This window comes from Pleurodeles waltl, chromosome 11, assembly GCF_031143425.1.
Source record: "Pleurodeles waltl isolate 20211129_DDA chromosome 11, aPleWal1.hap1.20221129, whole genome shotgun sequence".
NCBI classification, from domain to species: Eukaryota; Metazoa; Chordata; class Amphibia; order Caudata; family Salamandridae; genus Pleurodeles; species Pleurodeles waltl.
Genome location: NC_090450.1, coordinates 529,311,044 through 529,331,893, shown reverse-complemented (window position 1 = coordinate 529,331,893; position 20,850 = coordinate 529,311,044). Strand labels below are relative to the sequence as shown.

The 20,850-nt window shown below is 46.8% G+C and overlaps 1 protein-coding gene across 1 annotated transcript in view; it reads right to left on the bottom strand.

The window, feature by feature from the left end:
• XRN1 (5'-3' exoribonuclease 1) overlaps positions 1 to 20,850 on the bottom strand; it is an 838,379-nt gene that overhangs the window by 605,921 nt on the left and 211,608 nt on the right. The window contains exon 20 of the mRNA XM_069213922.1: positions 17,353 to 17,484. Coding sequence (XP_069070023.1) covers positions 17,353 to 17,484 — 132 coding nt within the window. The remainder of the gene's footprint in view (positions 1 to 17,352; positions 17,485 to 20,850) is intronic.

The window sequence follows — 20,850 nt, the reverse complement described above, 5'->3', positions numbered from 1 at the left end:
CCCCAAACCTACCAAAATACAGCTCCAGGAGCTTTTGGCAGAGTTTGAAAAGGCCAACCCCTCTGAGGGTGGCAACTCAGAGGAAGAGGATAGTGACTTGGAGGAAAATTCCCCCCTACCAGTCCTATCTAGGGAGAACAGGGTCCCTCAAACCCTGACTCCAAAAATAATAGTCAGAGATGCTGGTTCCCTCACAGGAGAGACCAACACCTCTGAAATCACTGAGGATAGCCCCAGTGAAGAGGACATCCAGTTAGCCAGGATGGCCAAAAGATTGGCTTTGGAAAGACAGATCCTAGCCATAGAGAGGGAAAGACAAGAGATGGGCCTAGGACCCATCAATGGTGGCAGCAACATAAATAGGGTCAGAGATTCTCCTGACATGTTGAAAATCCCCAAAGGGATTGTAACTAAATATGAAGATGGTGATGACATCACCAAATGGTTCACAGCTTTTGAGAGGGCTTGTGTAACCAGAAAAGTGAACAGATCTTACTGGGGTGCTCTCCTTTGGGAAATGTTCACAGGAAAGTGTAGGGATAGACTCCTCACACTCTCTGGACAAGATGCAGAATCTTATGACCTCATGAAGGGTACCCTGATTGAGGGCTTTGGATTCTCCACTGAGGAGTACAGGATTAGGTTCAGGGGGGCTCAAAAATCCTCGAGCCAGACCTGGGTTGACTTTGTTGACTACTCAGTGAAAACACTAGATGGTTGGATTCAAGGCAGTGGTGTAAGTAATTATGATGGGCTGTACAATTTATTTGTGAAAGAACACCTGTTAAGTAATTGTTTCAATGATAAACTGCATCAGCATCTGGTAGACCTAGGACCAATTTCTCCCCAAGAATTGGGAAAGAAGGCGGACCATTGGGTCAAGACAAGGGTGTCCAAGACTTCAACAGGGGGTGACCAAAAGAAAGGGGTCACAAAGACTCCCCAGGGGAAGGATGATGAGACAACCAAAACTAAAAATAGTAAAGAGTCTTCTACAGGCCCCCAAAAACCTGCACAGGAGGGTGGGCCCAGAGCCTCTTCACAAAACAATGGGTACAAGGGTAAAAACTTTGATCCCAAAAAGGCCTGGTGTCATAGCTGTAAACAGCATGGACACCAAACTGGAGACAAGGCCTGTCCCAAGAAAGGTTCCACTCCAAACTCCCATCCAGGTAACACTGGTATGGCTAGTCTCCAAGTGGGATCAACAGTGTGCCCAGAGCAAATCAGGGTCCACACTGAAGCTACTCTAGTTTCTGAGGGTGGGGTGGATTTAGCCACACTAGCTGTCTGGCCGCCTAACATGCAAAAATACAGACAGCAACTCTTAATTAATGGGACTAGAATAGAGGGCCTGAGGGATACAGGTGCCAGTGTCACCATGGTGACAGAGAAACTGGTTTCCCCTGGCCAATACCTGACTGGAAAAACTTACACAGTCACCAACGCTGACAATCAGAGAAAAGTACATCCCATGGCAATGGTTACTTTAGAATGGGGAGGGGTCAATGGCCTGAAACAGGTGGTGGTCTCCTCAAATATCCCAGTGGACTGTCTGCTTGGAAATGACCTGGAGTCCTCAGCATGGGCTGAGGTAGAACTAAAAACCCATGCAGCAATGCTGGGTATCCCTGAACTGGTGTGTGTGAAAACAAGAGCACAGTGCAAGGCACAGGGTGAACAAGTAGAGCTGGAGTCTGGAAGAAGGGCCCAGCCTACCAAGAGAACAGGAAAGTCAGTTGGGAAACCAACTACAACACAGCAAAAGAAAGGGAACCTCTCTTCTCAGGAAGAAGTTCTGCCCTCTGAGGGAACTGAGCCTTTGGAGCTTGAACCTTATCAGGTTGAGCTCTTAGGCCCAGGGGGACCCTCAAGGGAGGAGCTGTGTAAGGGACAAGAAACCTGTCCCTCTCTTGAAGGCCTTAGGCAGCAAGCTGCTGATGAGTCCAAAGGCAAGAAAAATGGAACGCATAGGGTCTATTGGGAAGATGGACTCCTGTACACTGAGGCCAGAGACCCCAAACCTGGTGCCACTAGGAGAGTGGTAGTGCCTCAGCTGTTCAGGAAGTTCATCCTGACATTGGCCCATGACATTCCCCTTGCTGGACATTTGGGACAAACCAAGACGTGGGAGAGGTTAGTCAACCACTTCTACTGGCCCAATATGTCCAACATGGTTAAGGAGTTTTGCCTCTCCTGCCCCACCTGTCAAGCCAGTGGTAAGACAGGTGGGCATCCAAAGGCCCCCCTCATTCCACTTCCAGTGGTGGGGGTTCCCTTTGAAAGAGTGGGTGTGGACATAGTTGGTCCACTAGAACCTCCCACAGCCTCAGGAAATATGTATATCCTGGTAGTAGTGGATCATGCTACCAGGTATCCTGAAGCTATTCCCCTTAGGTCGACTACTGCCCCTGCAGTAGCCAAGGCCCTCATTGGTATCTTTACCAGAGTGGGTTTCCCTAAGGAGGTGGTGTCTGACAGAGGTACCAACTTCATGTCAGCATACCTAAAACACATGTGGAATGAGTGTGGAGTGACTTATAAATTCACTACACCATACCATCCACAAACTAATGGCTTGGTTGAGAGATTCAACAAGACATTAAAAGGCATGATCATGGGGCTCCCAGAAAAACTCAAAAGGAGATGGGATGTCCTCTTGCCATGTCTGCTTTTCGCTTACAGAGAGGTGCCACAGAAGGGAGTAGGATTCTCACCCTTTGAACTTCTGTTTGGTCATCCTGTAAGGGGACCACTTGCCCTTGTTAAAGAAGGCTGGGAGAGACCTCTCCATGAGCCTAAACAGGACATAGTGGACTATGTACTTGGCCTTCGCTCTAGAATGGCAGAGTACATGGAAAAGGCAACCAAAAACCTTGAGGCCAGCCAACAGCTCCAGAAGTTTTGGTATGACCAAAAGGCTGCACTGGTTGAGTTCCAACCAGGGCAGAAAGTCTGGGTTCTGGAGCCTGTGGCTCCCAGGGCACTCCAGGACAAATGGAGTGGCCCTTACCCAGTGCTAGAAAGGAAGAGCCAGGTCACCTACCTGGTGGACCTGGGCACAAGCAGGAGCCCCAAGAGGGTGATCCATGTGAACCGCCTTAAGCTCTTCCATGACAGGGCTGATGTGAATCTGTTGATGGTAACAGATGAGGATCAGGAGGCAGAGAGTGAACCTCTCCCTGATCTTCTGTCATCAGACCCAAAAGATGGCACAGTAGATGGAGTGATCTACTCAGACACCCTCTCTGGCCAACAGCAAGCTGATTGTAGGAGAGTCCTACAACAGTTTCCTGAACTCTTCTCCTTAACCCCTGGTCAGACACACCTGTGTACCCATGATGTGGACACAGGAGACAGCATGCCTGTCAAAAACAAAATCTTTAGACAGTCTGACCATGTTAAGGAAAGCATCAAGGTGGAAGTCCACAAGATGCTGGAGTTGGGAGTAATTGAGCGCTCTGACAGCCCCTGGGCTAGCCCAGTGGTCTTAGTCCCCAAACCTCACACCAAAGATGGAAAGAAAGAGATGAGGTTTTGTGTGGACTACAGAGGGCTCAATTCTGTCACCAAGACAGATGCTCATCCAATTCCAAGAGCTGATGAGCTCATAGATAAATTAGGTGCTGCCAAATTCTTAAGTACCTTTGACTTGACAGCAGGGTACTGGCAAATAAAAATGGCACCTGGAGCAAAAGAGAAAACAGCATTCTCCACACCTGATGGGCATTATCAGTTTACTGTTATGCCCTTTGGTTTAAAGAATGCCCCTGCCACCTTCCAAAGGTTGGTGAATCAAGTCCTTGCTGGCTTGGAGTCCTTTAGCACAGCTTATCTTGATGATATTGCTGTCTTTAGCTCCACCTGGCAGGATCACCTGGTCCACCTGAAGAAGGTTTTGAAGGCTCTGCAATCTGCAGGCCTCTCTATCAAGGCATCCAAATGCCAGATAGGGCAGGGAACTGTGGTTTACTTGGGCCACCTTGTAGGTGGAGGCCAAGTTCAGCCACTCCAACCCAAGATCCAGACTATTCTGGACTGGGTAGCTCCAAAAACCCAGACTCAAGTCAGGGCATTCCTTGGCTTGACTGGGTATTACAGGAGGTTTGTGAAGGGATATGGATCCATTGTGACAGCCCTCACTGAACTCACCTCCAAGAAAATGCCCAAGAAAGTAAACTGGACTGTGGAATGCCAACAGGCCTTTGACACCCTGAAACAGGCAATGTGCTCAGCACCAGTTCTAAAAGCTCCAGATTATTCTAAGCAGTTCATTGTGCAGACTGATGCCTCTGAACATGGGATAGGGGCAGTTTTGTCCCAAACAAATGATGATGGCCTTGACCAGCCTGTTGCTTTCATTAGCAGGAGGTTACTCCCCAGGGAGCAGCGTTGGAGTGCCATTGAGAGGGAGGCCTTTGCTGTGGTTTGGTCCCTGAAGAAGCTGAGACCATACCTCTTTGGGACTCACTTCCTAGTTCAAACTGACCACAGACCTCTCAAATGGCTGATGCAAATGAAAGGTGAAAATCCTAAACTGTTGAGGTGGTCCATCTCCCTACAGGGAATGGACTTTATAGTGGAACACAGACCTGGGACTGCCCATGCCAATGCAGATGGCCTTTCCAGGTTCTTCCACTTAGAAAATGAAGACTCTCTTGGGAAAGGTTAGTCTCATCCTCTTTCGTTTGGGGGGGGGTTGTGTAAGGAAATGCCTCCTTGGCATGGTTGCCCCCTGACTTTTTGCCTTTGCTGATGCTATGTTTACAATTGAAAGTGTGCTGAGGCCTGCTAACCAGGCCCCAGCACCAGTGTTCTTTCCCTAACCTGTACTTTTGTATCCACAATTGGCAGACCCTGGCATCCAGATAAGTCCCTTGTAACTGGTACTTCTAGTACCAAGGGCCCTGATGCCAAGGAAGGTCTCTAAGGGCTGCAGCATGTCTTATGCCACCCTGGAGACCTCTCACTCAGCACAGACACACTGCTTGCCAGCTTGTGTGTGCTAGTGAGGACAAAACGAGTAAGTCGACATGGCACTCCCCTCAGGGTGCCATGCCAGCCTCTCACTGCCTATGCAGTATAGGTAAGACACCCCTCTAGCAGGCCTTACAGCCCTAAGGCAGGGTGCACTATACCATAGGTGAGGGTACCAGTGCATGAGCATGGTACCCCTACAGTGTCTAAACAAAACCTTAGACATTGTAAGTGCAGGGTAGCCATAAGAGTATATGGTCTGGGAGTTTGTCAAACACGAACTCCACAGCACCATAATGGCTACACTGAAAACTGGGAAGTTTGGTATCAAACATCTCAGCACAATAAATGCACACTGATGCCAGTGTACATTTTATTGCAAAATACACCCCAGAGGGCACCTTAGAGGTGCCCCCTGAAACTTAACCGACTGTCTGTGTAGGCTGACTAGTTCCAGCAGCCTGCCACACTAGAGACATGTTGCTGGCCCCATGGGGAGAGTGCCTTTGTCACTCTGAGGCCAGTAACAAAGCCTGCACTGGGTGGAGATGCTAACACCTCCCCCAGGCAGGAGCTGTAACACCTGGCGGTGAGCCTCAAAGGCTCACCCCTTTGTCACAGCCCAGCAGGGCACTCCAGCTTAGTGGAGTTGCCCGCCCCCTCCGGCCACGGCCCCCACTTTTGGCGGCAAGGCTGGAGGGAACAAAGAAAGCAACAAGGAGGAGTCACTGACCAGTCAGGACAGCCCCTAAGGTGTCCTGAGCTGAGGTGACTCTGACTTTTAGAAATCCTCCATCTTGCAGATGGAGGATTCCCCCAATAGGGTTAGGATTGTGACCCCCTCCCCTTGGGAGGAGGCACAAAGAGGGTGTACCCACCCTCAGGGCTAGTAGCCATTGGCTACTAACCCCCCAGACCTAAACACGCCCTTAAATCTAGTATTTAAGGGCTACCCTGAACCCTAGAAAATTAGATTCCTGCAACTACAAGAAGAAGGACTGCCCAGCTGAAAACCCCTGCAGCGGAAGACCAGAAGACGACAACTGCCTTGGCTCCAGAAACTCACCGGCCTGTCTCCTGCCTTCCAAAGATCCTGCTCCAGCGACGCCTTCCAAAGGGACCAGCGACCTCGACATCCTCTGAGGACTGCCCCTGCTTCGAAAAGACAAGAAACTCCCGAGGACAGCGGACCTGCTCCAAGAAAAGCTGCAACTTTGTTTCCAGCAGCTTTAAAGAACCCTGCAAGCTCCCCGCAAGAAGCGTGAGACTTGCCACACTGCACCCGGCGACCCCGACTCGGCTGGTGGCGATCCAACACCTCAGGAGGGACCCCAGGACTACTCTGATACTGTGAGTACCAAAACCTGTCCCCCCTGAGCCCCCACAGCGCCGCCTGCAGAGGGAATCCCGAGGCTTCCCCTGACCGCGACTCTTTGAACCTAAAGTCCCGACGCCTGGGAGAGACCCTGCACCCGCAGCCCCCAGGACCTGAAGGACCGGACTTTCACTGGAGGAGTGACCCCCAGGAGTCCCTCTCCCTCGCCCAAGTGGAGGTTTCCCCGAGGAATCCCCCCCTTGCCTGCCTGCAGCGCTGAAGAGATCCCGAGATCTCTCATAGACTAACATTGAAAACCCGACGCTTGTTTCTACACTGCACCCGGCCGCCCCCGCGCTGCTGAGGGTGAAATCTCTGTGTGGACTTGTGTCCCCCCCGGTGCCCTACAAAACCCCCCTGGTCTGCCCTCCGAAGACGCGGGTACTTACCTGCAAGCAGACCGGAACCGGGGCACCCCCTTCTCTCCATTCTAGCCTATGTGTTTTGGGCACCACTTTGAACTCTGCACCTGACCGGCCCTGAGCTGCTGGTGTGGTGACTTTGGGGTTGCTCTGAACCCCCAACGGTGGGCTACCTTGGACCAAGAACTAAGCCCTGTAAGTGTCTTACTTACCTGGTTAACCTAACAAATACTTACCTCCCCTAGGAACTGTGAAAATTGCACTAAGTGTCCACTTTTAAAACAGTTATTTGTCAATAACTTGAAAAGTATACATGCAATTTTGATGATTTGAAGTTCCTAAAGTACTTACCTGCAATACCTTTCGAATGAGATATTACATGTAGAATTTGAACCTGTGGTTCTTAAAATAAACTAAGAAAAGATATTTTTCTATATAAAAACCTATTGGCTGGATTTGTCTCTGAGTGTGTGTACCTCATTTATTGTCTATGTGTATGTACAACAAATGCTTAACACTACTCCTTGGATAAGCCTACTGCTCGACCACACTACCACAAAATAGAGCATTAGTATTATCTATTTTTACCACTATTTTACCTCTAAGGGGAACCCTTGGACTCTGTGCATGCTATTCCTTACTTTGAAATAGCACATACAGAGCCAACTTCCTACAATGATGTATTTTGTGTGTAGAAGACACAGTTGCTGAGTGCTGTTTTTTATTAACCAATTGTCTAAGTAAGGGAATACGTGCATGTGCTGCCTCCTGATGTGAGCAGCTACTACTGCAAGGCATTTTGTGAATACTCTTGGGGCTGTTGTTATGCCAAACGGTAACACTTTGAATTGGTAATGCACGCCTTGGATTACAAACCTCAAGTATTTCCTGTGGGAAGGATGTATGGGTATGTGGAAATAAGCATCCTTGAGATCTAATGTTGACATGTAGTCCTGTTTTTTGAGCCAGGGAATGACGTCTTGAAGTGTCACCATGTGAAAGTGATCTGATTTCATGTAAAGATTTAGTGTTCTGAGGTCTAATATGGGTCTCAGTGTTTTGTCCTTTTTTGGGATTAGGAAATACAGGTAGTAAACACCCTTACCTTTTTGATGGTTGGGTACTAGTTCTATTGCTTCTTTTTGTAACAATGCTTGGACTTCTAGCTGTAACAGATCCAAGTGATGTTTGGACATGTTGTGTGCTCCTGGAGGCGCATCTGGTGGCAAATGTAGGAATTCTATGCAATAACCATGTTGGATAATGGCTAGGACCCACACGTCCGTAGTTATGTGTTCCCAGTTGTGCTAATAATCTGTGAGTCTACCCCCCCACTGGTGTTGTGTGGTGGGGGTTTGTGACGTTGAAGTCACTCTTTAGTTTGTGGGGTTTTTGGGCTCTGGAATTTCCCTCTTGTTTTAGGGAACTGTCCACCCTTACATTGTCCTCGAAAACCTCCTCTCTGATATTGGCCCTGATATGTGGGTCTGACTTGTGAGGTGGAAGGCTCTGTGGTCTGGGCCCGAAACCCCCCTCTAAAGTGTGGCTTCCTAAAAGTGCCTCTGCTCTGTGGGAAGTATGGCGCGCCCATGGCTTTGGCCGTGTCAGTGTCTTTCTTCAGTTTGTCTATCGCTTACCTTTATGAGGTTGTTGGAAAGCTACAAAAAGTTGTTTACATTTCCTGAAATGTTTTGTCCTATCCACGTAGTACATGAGAGATCTTTCAGCCACTGAATCGGTCTGTGGAAAGAAGACTAGTAATTCTACTTTGGATAGGAATTTTGGGTTAGTCCTAAGTACTATTTTATTTTTGTGAATTTGAAAGAAAGGTTCTTCTAAAGTGAACTCCTGAATTTCACTAACTCATCCTTAAGGAAGTAATTGCTACTAGGAAAGCAACCTTCCATGAGAGAAATTGTTGAGTGCAAGAACGCATGGGTTCAAATGGTGGACCCATAAGCCTCATGAGCCTGATGTTAAGATTCCAGGCAGGAGCCAGTGGAGCTCTAGGTGGAATAATTATTTTATGGCCTTCCATAAAAGCTTTTATGACGAATCCTATTGAGAGAAGTATGCTGTCTTTTTTGTAGGTAAGCAGTGATTGCTGTTAAATGAATTTTAACAGATGAGTATGCAAGATTTGCTTTTTGTAAATGAAACAAATAACAGACAATATCCTGTACTGATGCTTTGAGTGGCTCAATGTTTTTGTGTTGACAATAATAAACAAAACATTTCCATTTGGCTGCATAACACTGTCTGGTTGTAGGTTTGTGTGCTTCTTTTAGAATGTCCATACATTCTGTTGGAAGCTGTAGATATCCAAACTCTATGACCTCAGGACCCAAATCGTCAGGTTGAGCATATGGGATAAGGGATGCCTGATTTGACCTTTGTTTTGAGTCAATAGGTCCAGTCTGTTTGGGAGCTTGTGATGTGGTATTACAGACCGATCCAACAGTGTTGTGTACCAGTTCTGACATGCCCACATGGGAGCTATGAGTATCATAGTGAGGGAAGTGTGATGGATGTTGTTGATTAGAAATGGAATTAGTGGGAGAGGGGGGAAAAGCATAAGCAAATATCCCTGACCAATCGATCCACAGAGCATTGCCATTGGATCAAGGGTGTAAGTACCTGGATGCGAAGTTTGGGCATTTTGCATTTTTGCTTGTTGCAAAGAGGTCTATTTTTGGGGTTCCACACATGCGGAAGTACTGTTGAACCACTTGTGGGTGAATCTCCCATTTGTGTATTTGTTGCTGCGTCCTGCTTAAGAGGTCCGCAAATTGGTTGTATATCCCTGGGATATACTCTGCTAGTAGTTGAATCGGATTGTGAATTGCCCATTTCCGAATTGTCTGTGCTTGAAGGGAGTGTCCCCAACCCCCTCTCCTAACCCCCCCCCGTTTTAGCAAATAATACATTGTGGTCATGTTGTCTGTCCTTATCAACACTGTTTTGTGCGTGATCTGTGGCTGAAATGCTTAGAGTGCTAGGAACACTGCTAGCAATTCCAAGTGATTTATGTGATGTTTGCTGAATTGATTCCCATTCTCCCTGTACAGTAAGATTGTTGAGATGGGCTCCCCAACCTATCATTGATGCATCAGTGGTGATTATGGACTGTGGCACAGGGTCCTGAAATGGCAGCCCTTTTGATAAGTGTGTGTGATTCCACCATAACCGAGAGTTATAAGTTTGGCGGTCCGACAACACTAGATCGTGAAGTTGACCCTGAGCCCGAGACCATTGTTGTGAGAGACACTGTTGTAGGGGTCTCAAGTTTAGACATACATTGGGTGCTATTGCTATGCACAATGCCATCATTCCCAATAGTTTCATGATAAACCTTACTGTGTAAGTGTGATTGTATTGTAGCTGAGATATGAGATTGTGGAAAGCCTGAATTCTCGGTGGGTTTCGGTACGCTAATGGTGACTGAGTGTTCAGAATTGCTCCCAGATACGTCTGTATTTGCGATGGTTGCAGATTAGATTTTTGGTAATTGATTGTGAACCCTAAACTGTGTAGGGTATCTACTGTATATTGTGTGTGCTGTTGACAGGTTTGAATGGTGCTGGCTTTTATGAGCCAGTCGTCCAGGGTAAGGAAAGACATGTATATGTTGCCTTCTGAGGTATGCTACAACCACTGTGAGGGATTTGGTGAATACCCCTGGTGCTGTTGTTACTCCAAAGGGAAGTACTTTGAAGTGGTAGTGCTTGCCTGCGATCAGAAATCTTAGGTATTTGCGATGTGCTGGATGGGAATATGGTAGTAAGCATCTTTTAGCTCTAATGCGGTCATGTAGTCCTGTTTTTGTAGTAGGGGAATGACATTCTGAAGAGTGACCATGTGGAAATGCTCTGAGAGGATGTACTGATTGAGGGGTCTGAGATCTAGGAATGGTCTGAGAGTACCATCCTTGTTTTAGGTGTTCCAGAGAAAGCCCGTGGGAGCGAGGGGCAATGTTTGGTGGAGTAGAGATGAGTTCTAGGCAATAACCATTTTGGATAATTGACAGCACTCATTGATCTGATGTAATGTTGTGCCATTATTGGTAAAACAAAAAAAAATCCAGTCTTCCTCCCACAGGAGATGTATACTGTGTGGGGATGTGCAGAAAGTCGCTGCTTAGTTGAGGTGGAGGCACCTCTTGCAGTGCTGGATTTACCTCTACCTCTAAAGTTGTTTCCCTTGTAGGATCCTCTGAAAGAACCTGTAGTGTAATATTGTTGTCCCTGCTTTTGTTGGGATGTAGAGGGCTCTGAGGTTGATAGTTTAAACCCACCTCTGAACTGGGGCCTACAAAAAGTTCCCCGAGCAGGTGTAGTATAAAGGGCACCCATAGCCTTAGCTGTCTCAGAGTCTTTCTTCAATTTCTCTAGGGTGGTATCCACCTCAGGGCCAAATAAGTGTATTTTTTTTTTTTTTTTTAATCAAAAGGCATATTGAGTACTGCCTGTTGTATCTCAGGTTTGAACCCCGAAGCTCTTAAAAATGCATGCCTTCTGATGACCACACTAGTGTTAATACCCCTTGCTGCCGTATCTGATCTAATTTGATTGTTCGAGATAGCTTGGCACTATGCAACTATCTGCTGTGCCTTTTTTTGGTGTTCTGGAGGAAGGTACTGTAAGAACTCCCCCCATCTCATCCCAATGACCTCTATCATATCTGGCTAAAAGACCCTGAGAGTTGGCAATTCTCCAGTGATTAGCTTAAGTTGCTACTCTCTTCCCTATTGCATCCAACTTGCGGCTTTCTTTATCTGGGGGAGGAGCATCCCCGGTGGACTGACTAGTTGCCCTTTTCCTTGCTGCACTAACAACAATAGAGTCAGGTGGCACATGTTGTGTGATAAAGAGTGGATCTGAAGGTGCAGGTTTGTACTTTTTGCCCACCATCGGTGTAATAATCGTAGCTTTCACTGTCTCATTAAAAATGTAATCTGCATGTTTAAGCATGCCTGGGAACATTGGTAGGCATTGATACTCCTTGTGAGTAGATCATAGTGCGTTAAATAAAATATCATCCTCTATGGGATCTGAATGCAACTGCACATTGTGATATGCAGCTGCCCTAGCTATGACCTGATTGTAAGCAGTGGTGTCTTCAGGTGGAGATGGCCTAGCGAGGTATAAATCAGGATCAATGGATGGAACAGGGTCTGGATCATATAAATCCTATGGGTCTATACTGTAGTGAGTGTCACCCAAATCATCCCCATGTGTAGAAACAGGGGATTGTGGAGAAAATTGTGTAGGTGAAGGTAGTGGTGGAGTATCTGGTGGGTGAGAATCAGGAAGCAAAGAAGAATGTGGTGGTGAAGGCTGATGTACTGCTTTGGTTTCTCCTTGTGCTTAAATATCTTGGCAGGTGGAGGCCCAGCTTCTAAAGTCTCTTGCTAAATTAATTTCCTTTTAGTTGTAGAAGGAGGAGAAGCAATAATCCTTCCAGTGTTTTTATGAATTTGGATTTTGCGCTGCTTAGTGTCATCAATTCAAGTATGGGCCTTATGTCTGAAGACTCCTCGGTAGTGGGAGCATATTTTTCTCCACAGGTTTTAGGGCCGAAAGTTTGGAGACTGAGGTCCTCATTTTAACATTGGTGGAAAATTCCACCTACCGCCACGGCGACGACCTCCAAAAGACCGTCGCTGTGGCTACCTACCGTCCACCATAATATGATCACAGGCGGAATTCTGGTTATGGTCATGGTGGCGGACGGCGCCGCCGACCATATCATGACACATGATACGGCCTGGCAGTGTTCCACTGGCAGACACTGCTGCTGGCAGCAGTGCCGCGTCCCATCTCCTGCCGGAGGAACCCCGGCATGGAATGCATGTGTGAATGAATGGGTGTGAGTGTATGTTGTGTCTTGTGGATGTGTGTGTGCTATAATGTATGTTAGTGTGTGTTACGGTGTGTGTGTATGTATGTATGCATGGGTGGATGTGGGTATGCGTGTGTGTATGAGTGTTTATGTTTGCACGCGTAGGTGTGGGAATTGGGAGGGGTCAGGAGGGGGAAAGAGAGGGTGGGGGAAGACTCTGGGGAGGGGAGAATGATAGTGCCTACCACCATGGGTTTTGTGGCCACGAAAACCGTGGTGGTAGGCAGGGTCATGATCCCAAGGGTTGGATTGTGAAGGCCGCCTGGCTGGAGACCGAAGTCCCCAGCCCAGTGGATGTTACTGCCCTGGCGGACGGAGTGGTACATTCCAAACCGCCAATGTCATATTTTGGGGAAAGGTACCGCCAGCCTGTTGGCAGTGCCTTTCCCCAAAATACCGCCATCCGCCAGGGTCGTAATGACCCCCTGAATGTTTTCGTCGGACCGAGAATGTCGGTTCCGGGATAAAAAGTTTTTCCGGGTTCCAAAATGGATGATAGGTGTTTCGGCTCAGGGGATGGAAGTCTTCACTCTTCGACCCCAAACCCGAAACTGGTGTTCAATGCTGTTCAGTCGGTGATGAATGCACTTTGGTCTTTTTCGGTGCCGAACCCGAGGACTGGTTATCGGTATGTATTTTTTGGGTCCGACCATGGCCGGCAAGGAGTGATGGACCCAAGACCAGTGCTGACGTCTTTTTAGATGCCTTTTGGTGATGGGAAGGGGCTCATGTACTCGTGAACTGCGCTGTTGGAATCAATTGGCTGTGCCCATCCAAGTCGCAGTCTGATTCAGAATCTGCGATGGAAACTGCAGCCTGGGCTTGTTCCTCTCCGACAATGTCAGCGTTTTTTCGACAACTTGGATGGCATCTCCAACTGACACGCTAATCTATCCTTCAAACGGAAGGATTGACACTCAGAGCCCAACACTAGATGGCGGACTTATGCAAAGCATGAGTATCTGCAGCTACACATGCCATCAAACATACAGATATGGTAAGGTATGGTCTTGGTCATGAGCCTTAAATGCAAAGTCAAGTTAGCAGTTCGAGAACAGCCTTGCCAGCCAGCAATTTCAGGCTAGGAATGTGGCTCTACTTTGTCACACTTGTGGCAGCACAATAAGTGCAGCAGTCCACCAGGGACACTTTACACTAGGGGCTCTGGGTACCCTTGGTATCCTATACTAGGAACTTATAAGTGAGTTAACGTAAGCCAATTGCAGGAGAACATATACCTTTTAAGAGTCAGAACACTGGCATGGAGATCTGGTTAGCAGGCCTTAGCGCACCGTCAAAGTCGAAAAACCAGCAGCATCAGTTCAGAATTATGGGCGTGATCAAGGCATTTCATTACAATAAGAGTATTTCATTTGGAATCTTCAAAGGAACAAACTTTCAAGACACCTCAATTTTACCTTAATTACTTGGACCACATCATTGAAAAAGAAATAATTTTCTTGGCATGGATCCCTATAAATTACTTGAATTAGGAAGCACTTGATAATTTGCTTTGAGAAAGTAATAAAAATTTCTTCCAGGGATTGTGGAGATATTGTTAAATACATTATGTCACAGAAAAAAACTCATTGAAATTGTCAATTTTGGTTTGTAGATTCTCATACTTTTGAAGAGTAAGTGAACATGCTAACACTAATGAAACCTGTAAAGGTATAATAGGGTGTACTGGTGTACATGAAAAGATAGACGTTTTCAATAATCTAGATAACTGAAAGAATAACAAAAGCTAGACTGCATTTTGGGCAAGGATACTTTTATTAAAAAAACAGCGTTAGGATTATGTGTGAGAGAACATTTGTAGGAAGTTGGCTCTGTACATACGATCTCAAAGTGAGAGACAGTGTGAACAGAGTCCAAGGGTTCCCCTTAGAGGTTGATAGTGGCAAAATTAGATAATACTAGTCCTCTATTTCGTGGTAGTGTGGTCGAGCAGTAGGCTTATCAGAAAGTAGTGTTAAGCATTTGTTGTACACACACAGGCAATAAATGAGGAACACACACTCAAAGACTTAACTCTAGGCCAATAGTTTTTTATATAGAAAAATATATTTTCTTTATTTTTAGAACCACAAGTTCAAGATTTGAAGTAAATACATAAAATGCAAGGTACTCCACGCAGGTAAGTTAGGAACTTTGTATTAGAGCAATAGCATGCACAGTTCTAGCAAAAATGTCAATACGCTATTTTAAAAGTGGACATTTAGTGCAAAAATCAACAGTTCCTGGGGGAGGTAAGTAAAGGTTAGATTGTGAGGTAAGTAAGACACTTACAAGTCTAAGTTCCTGGGCATAGGCAGCCCACCGTTGGGGGTTCAAGGCAACCCCAAAGTTACCACACCAGCAGCACAGGGCCGGTCAGGTGCAGAGGTCAATGAGGTGCCCAAAACACATAGGCACCTATGAAGAACAGGGGTGCTCCGGTTCCAGTCTGCCAGCAGGTAAGTACCCGCGTCCTCGGAGGGCAGACCAGGTTTTTTTTTTTTGTATAGCACTGGAAGGGAGGGGGGCGGAGACAAGTAGGCACACAAAACACACCCTCAGCGGCACAGGGACGGCCGGGTGCAGTGTGCAAAGCAGGCTTCGGGTTTTGTATTAGAAGCAATGGAGGGACCTGGGGGTCACTCTAGCGCTGCAGGGGGGGGCTTCTCGGGCCAGCCACCGACTGGGCTAGGCAGAGGGTCGCCTGATGGTCACTCTAGCGGTGTAGGGGGGGCTTCTCAGGCCAGCTACAGACTGGGCTAGGCAGAGGGTCGCCTGATGGTCACTCCTGCATTGAGGTTCGGTTCCTTCTGGTCCTGAGGGCTGCGGGTGTAGTGCTTGGTCCAGGCGTAGGGTTCCTTGTTACAGGCAGTCGTGATCAGGGGGAGCCTCTGGATTCTCTCTGTATGCGTCACTGTGGGGGTCCAGGGGGGTCGTCTCAGGCCACTCACGAGGTCGCTGTCGCCTGGGAGTCCTCCCTGTAGTGTTGGTTCTCTGGAGCTCAAGCCAAGGGGGTCGGGTGCAGAGTGTGAAGTCTCATGCTTCTGGTGGGAAGAGTGAGTTCCTTAAAAGTTGTTTCTTTGTTGCAAAAATGTTGCTGTTGCTGAACAGTGCCACTATCCTCTGGAGTTTCTTGGTACTTCGGTTCAGGGCAGTCCTCTGAGTCCTCAGAGGTCACTGGTCCCTGTCGGATGGGTCACTGTGCAGGTTCTTTGAGTCTAGAGACAGGCCGGTAGGGCTGGGGCCAAGTCAGTTGTCGTCTCCGTCGTCTCCGCTGGGTTTCAGGTCAGCAGTCCTTCTTTGTGTAGGTTGCAGGAATCTGATTTCCTGGGTTCAGGGTCACCCTTAAATACTAAATGTAGGGGTGTGTTTAGGTCTGGGGGGCAGTAGAAAATGGCTACTGTCCTTGAGGGGGGCTCCACCATCTTTGTTCCTTCTCCCTGAGGGGAGGGGGACACATCCCTATTCCTATTGGAGGAATCCTCCAAAACCAAGATGGAGGATTTCCAAAGGCAGGGGTCACCTCAGCTCATGGCACCGTAGGGGCTGTCCTGACTGGTGGGTGACTCCTCCTTGTTTTTCTCATTATCTCCTCTGGACTTGTCGCCAAAAGTGGGGGTTGTGTCCAGGGGGTGGGCATCTCCACTAGCTGGAGTGCCCTGGGGCATTATAACACAAAGCCTGAGCCTTTGAGGCTCACTGCTATGTGTTACAGTTCCTGCAGGGGGTGGTGTTAAGCACCTCCACCCAGTGCAGGCTTTGTTTCTGTACTCAGAGAACACAAAGGCTCTCCCCCCAGGGGGTCAGAAACTCGTCTCAGTGGCAGGCTGGCACAGACCAGTCAGTCCTGCACTGAATGATTGGGTAAATTACAGGGGGCATCTGCTAAAATGCCCTGTGTGTGCATTTTGTAATAAATCCAACACCAGCATCAGTGTGGGTTTATTATTCTGAGACGTTTGATACCAAACTTCCCAGTATTCAGTGTAGCCATTATGGAGCTGTGGAGTTTGTTTTGACAAACTCCAAGACCATATACTTAATATGGCCACACTGTACTTACAATGTCTAAGAATAGACTTAGACACTTTAGGGGCATATTGCTCATGCACCTATGCCCTCACCTGTGGTATAGTGCACCCTGTCTAAGGGCTGTAAGGCCTGCTAGACAGGTGACTTACCTATGCCACAGGCAGTATTTTGTGTGCATGGCATACCGAGGGGGATGCCATGTCGACTTTGCCTTTTTCTCCCCACCAACACACACAATCTTCAATGGCAGTGTGCATGTGTTAGGTGAGGGGGTCCCTTAGGCTGCCTCAACACATGCTGCATCCTTGAGGGACCTTCCCTGGTCACAGGACCCTTGGTACCACTGATACCTTTTACAAGGGACTTATCTGTGTGCCTGGGGTCTGCCAATTGTGGAAACAATGGTACATTTTTAGTGAAAGAACACTGGTGTTGGGGCCTGTTTAGCAGGGTCCCAGCACACTTCTCAGTCAAGTCATCATCAATATCAGGCAAAAAGTGGGGGGTAACTGCAACAGGGAGCCATTTTCCTACAACATTTATATGGTTACTTATTAATCTCTCTCCAACAAATATCCTTTAGTAATTTGGAAAAGAAAATGGCTAAACAGTCTGAGTTTTGGCGCTTGAAAGGTATGTGTTTGGCTCTTGGAATTCTACAAGGGCATTTCTAAACATAACATATTATGATGTCTGGGAACTTACTGCTCTGAAACGCCCTGCACCTCCTTCACCCATATATTTTGCTCTTTTTCTCCAACATAAGCCACTTTAGTTGGTGGTGATGTATTTCCTGGGTATAGTCTCTGACTCCCATGTGGCTCTTCCAAAGAAAACCTAGAAAAGATTAAACATGTTCTAGTTATTTATAATTCCTCTGATAAAAACTAAAAGCTCAAGACATCAGAAATGTATCCTAACTGATAAAAGGGTAATAGAGGCAGGAGATTCGGTGAATCTGTTAGCGCACTGACTTGGAGATAGAATGCTGAAAGTTAAAGGTTACACTTCGCCCCTCAAAACCAGATTTTACTGTAGGGGGGAAAACAACGCCTGAATTAGTGAACCAATGTTAGGGTAAGAGTGCTTAGGAAATCTATGCAACATAAGTATGTTTCTCTTTCTTTTTTACCTTGATCTAATAGCATGCTGCTATAATAACGTGCAATTATAAATTAATCTCAATCCATCTCAAGTCATTCTAAATTGGAACCAAAACAATCGAAGTTAAATAACAAAGAAAAGCTTTGAAAGACTACAAATCAGTACTCAGCCCCAAAAGGAAAAAGAAAATGCACTTTTTGTGTTTTCTGGTGGTCGTGGTGCAAGGTACTTGTCAATAAACACAAAAAGGAAGGTTCTCAATTTTAGATACACTTGGAATTAGGTACATGTGTATGCCAAATGATGCAGACGTAACAATGGAAAAATCTAAATATTTTCTAGAAGAGGAAGTGCGATCAGACATCTTCACAAAGAATTAGCATGATTCTGAAAAAAACTTTAAAGAGATGAAGGTATTTTGTTCTTCTGTTGGACTCTTCTTCCCGAATATTGCTCATCTTTTAAAAGACTCCAAATACAATACCAAAACAGAAGGGCAAGGCCCTGAGAGTTTCTTGAAGAAAACAAATTTCTCTTATAACTCAATATGCTGTAAAGCTGTACACCCTAATTCAGTATAAATGTTTGCACAGTCTAAAATGTATAGTTCATCATGCTTAGGCAGAGTCACTGTGGAACAAGTTGCTTACCCTTGGTAATGCCTTTGCTGGTAGACCCTCTAGCTTCAGATACCTCATCTTGTGAAATATCCCAGGCACCAGACTGGATCCAGAAATGTTCCATAGCAATTCAGGCATGCATTAGTAGGTGGCATTGTGTGAGCTCTGCCCAAAGTCAGATGTGAAATTAGGGCCACTATATCTGCAGCATCTCTGCGCACTGACATACATTTCTTTCTGATCTCTGTCGGCACCAATGGACAATTGAAATCAGATAGTATTAGGGTGCAGTTTTCTCAGCTAGAATCTTATTAATGGATTATCTGAGCTAGTTCAACAGAATGGGGAGGAAGAAGGATCAGTGAGGAATCTGCAGTTACTCCTACCATTAAAGGCATTACCAAAGGTAAGTACCTTTTTCTTCTGACTTCCAACCGCAGATTCCTCACCTTGGGAATGGATACCAAAGCTGTACCTCCCCATAGGGTGGGGGTCTGTGGGATGGCTCAAACCAGAAAATCCTGCAGGACAGATTGGGCTAGGTGCCCACCTCTCCAAACATGGCTATCCTGGCAGTAGTGCTCATGAAAATGCTGAGGGACACCCATGTAGTAGACTGGATAATGTCCCCACATACCAGCCCAGTGGTAGCAGATTTGGCTATGCTGGCATGAGCTCACAAGCCTTTAAGGGGTTGCTTCTTGGCAAGTCCACGGCAGATTTTGATGCACAAAATAAACCATTGGGAAATTGTTTTATTTTGTACTGCTTTCCCCTTTTTTTGCTCCTGAGAAGCCTACAAAAAGTTCAAGGGATGAGCTCTGATCTGACCAATGTAAAAATTGAGGGTTCTCTTTGGGTGAAGCCAGGGGGTACTGTTCCTCCTCCTTAAAGGGGTGGAGCACAGAAAGTTGGCAAGCTGATGGATTGTCCTATAAAGAAAGGTGTGAATACCTTTGACAGGAACACTATTTTATCACAGGAAAAAGAATGTGTATGATCACTGACCTGCTGTGGGGTACCTGATGGCCCGGGGCACATCAGGAGCAGGGTCAGATTCAGTTCCGAAAAGGGGAAATGGTTCCGCGGCCCTGACGTACCGCCAGCAGTGTTCAACTCCAGGCAGTGTCAGTGGCGGAAAGACGGAGATCCACGTTTCAACCTCCTGTGATTCTTAGCATTTATCTGAAATCCGTGACTTCAGCAATGACTGGTTACAAGATGGGAGAAACAGTGTGTGCGCACCCTCAACTTCCACTGGGGCCATGTTTTTTTTTGTCTTCTTGCGGAGGACATCAACTGCAAGTTTGGATTCCTGGTTACAGACGGCTTTGTGATCACATTACAATGACAATTGGAAAGGGCTCCGGAACCAGTTCAGATCGTACTGAAAGAAAGGAACTGATGTCACCACGTGAAGGGTGGTGCAGATATATTGGCCCAATGTCGCAGTCAGGATGGGACATACCTCATGTACAGCAACATGATGCCAAATACGGAAACGCAATGAAATTGCTATTAAAAGTTTCTGGATCCAATCTGGAGCATGGAGAAATCCATAAGGTGAAAAATCTGCAGTTAGAAGTATCTAGTTGCAAATTCCTTACCTTGGAATTCTCCCCAGGAGTCAGACTGGATCTGGAAGATTTTTGTGCATAGTACCCCTGCGCGCCGTTAGGAGGCGATCAGGTCTGCCATCTGCATCAGAAAGGACGTCACAGGTCCTATAAAGGCACCACCCTGGCACCCTGACATAATTTCTTTTTATGACTTTCCATGCCAGAAGGGCAGAGCCATAAAGAAACGGACTACTGGTGCATCATAACTGAAAGGGGAGTCCCTGCCCCTAGAAATAAGTTTGAGGAGAGGATGGGTGGGTCGGTAAGGAATCTGCAACTATCATATGTCTCAACCAGATGAGGCATTATCGAACATAAGTAACTTGTTCATAAGATAGAGACTTCTAGTTGCAGATTCCTTATCTTTAATTAGATACCAAAGCAATACCATCTCCGGAGGTGGGTCTGCGAGCCAAATTTATACTAGAAAGACCTGCAGAACCAAAACAGGCAAAATGCCAGTCCCTCCGGACCAGACTGTCCAGGCAGCAGTGCTTGATAAACATGCGCAGGGATGCCCATGTGTCCGCCTGGCAACTATCAAGGACAGGAACTCCACTTGCTAATGCAGTGGTCGCTGCTTTGGCTCTGGTAGAAGGAGCATGAAAATCTTCAGTGTTGCTTCTTGGCCAGTGTGAAGCATACCTTTATACAGTGAACGAACCAACAGGAGATGGTCCGCTTCTGTACTGTCCTACTTTTCTTCGCACCCACTTAACTGGTAAAGTTGATCATCCACATAGAACTCATACGATCAAGGTAAAATGCCAATGCTCTTTTTGGGTTCAGGCGGTAGAGTCTCTCCTCTTCCTTAAAAGTATATGGGGTCCATAAAAAGTAGGCAAGGTGATGGATTGGCC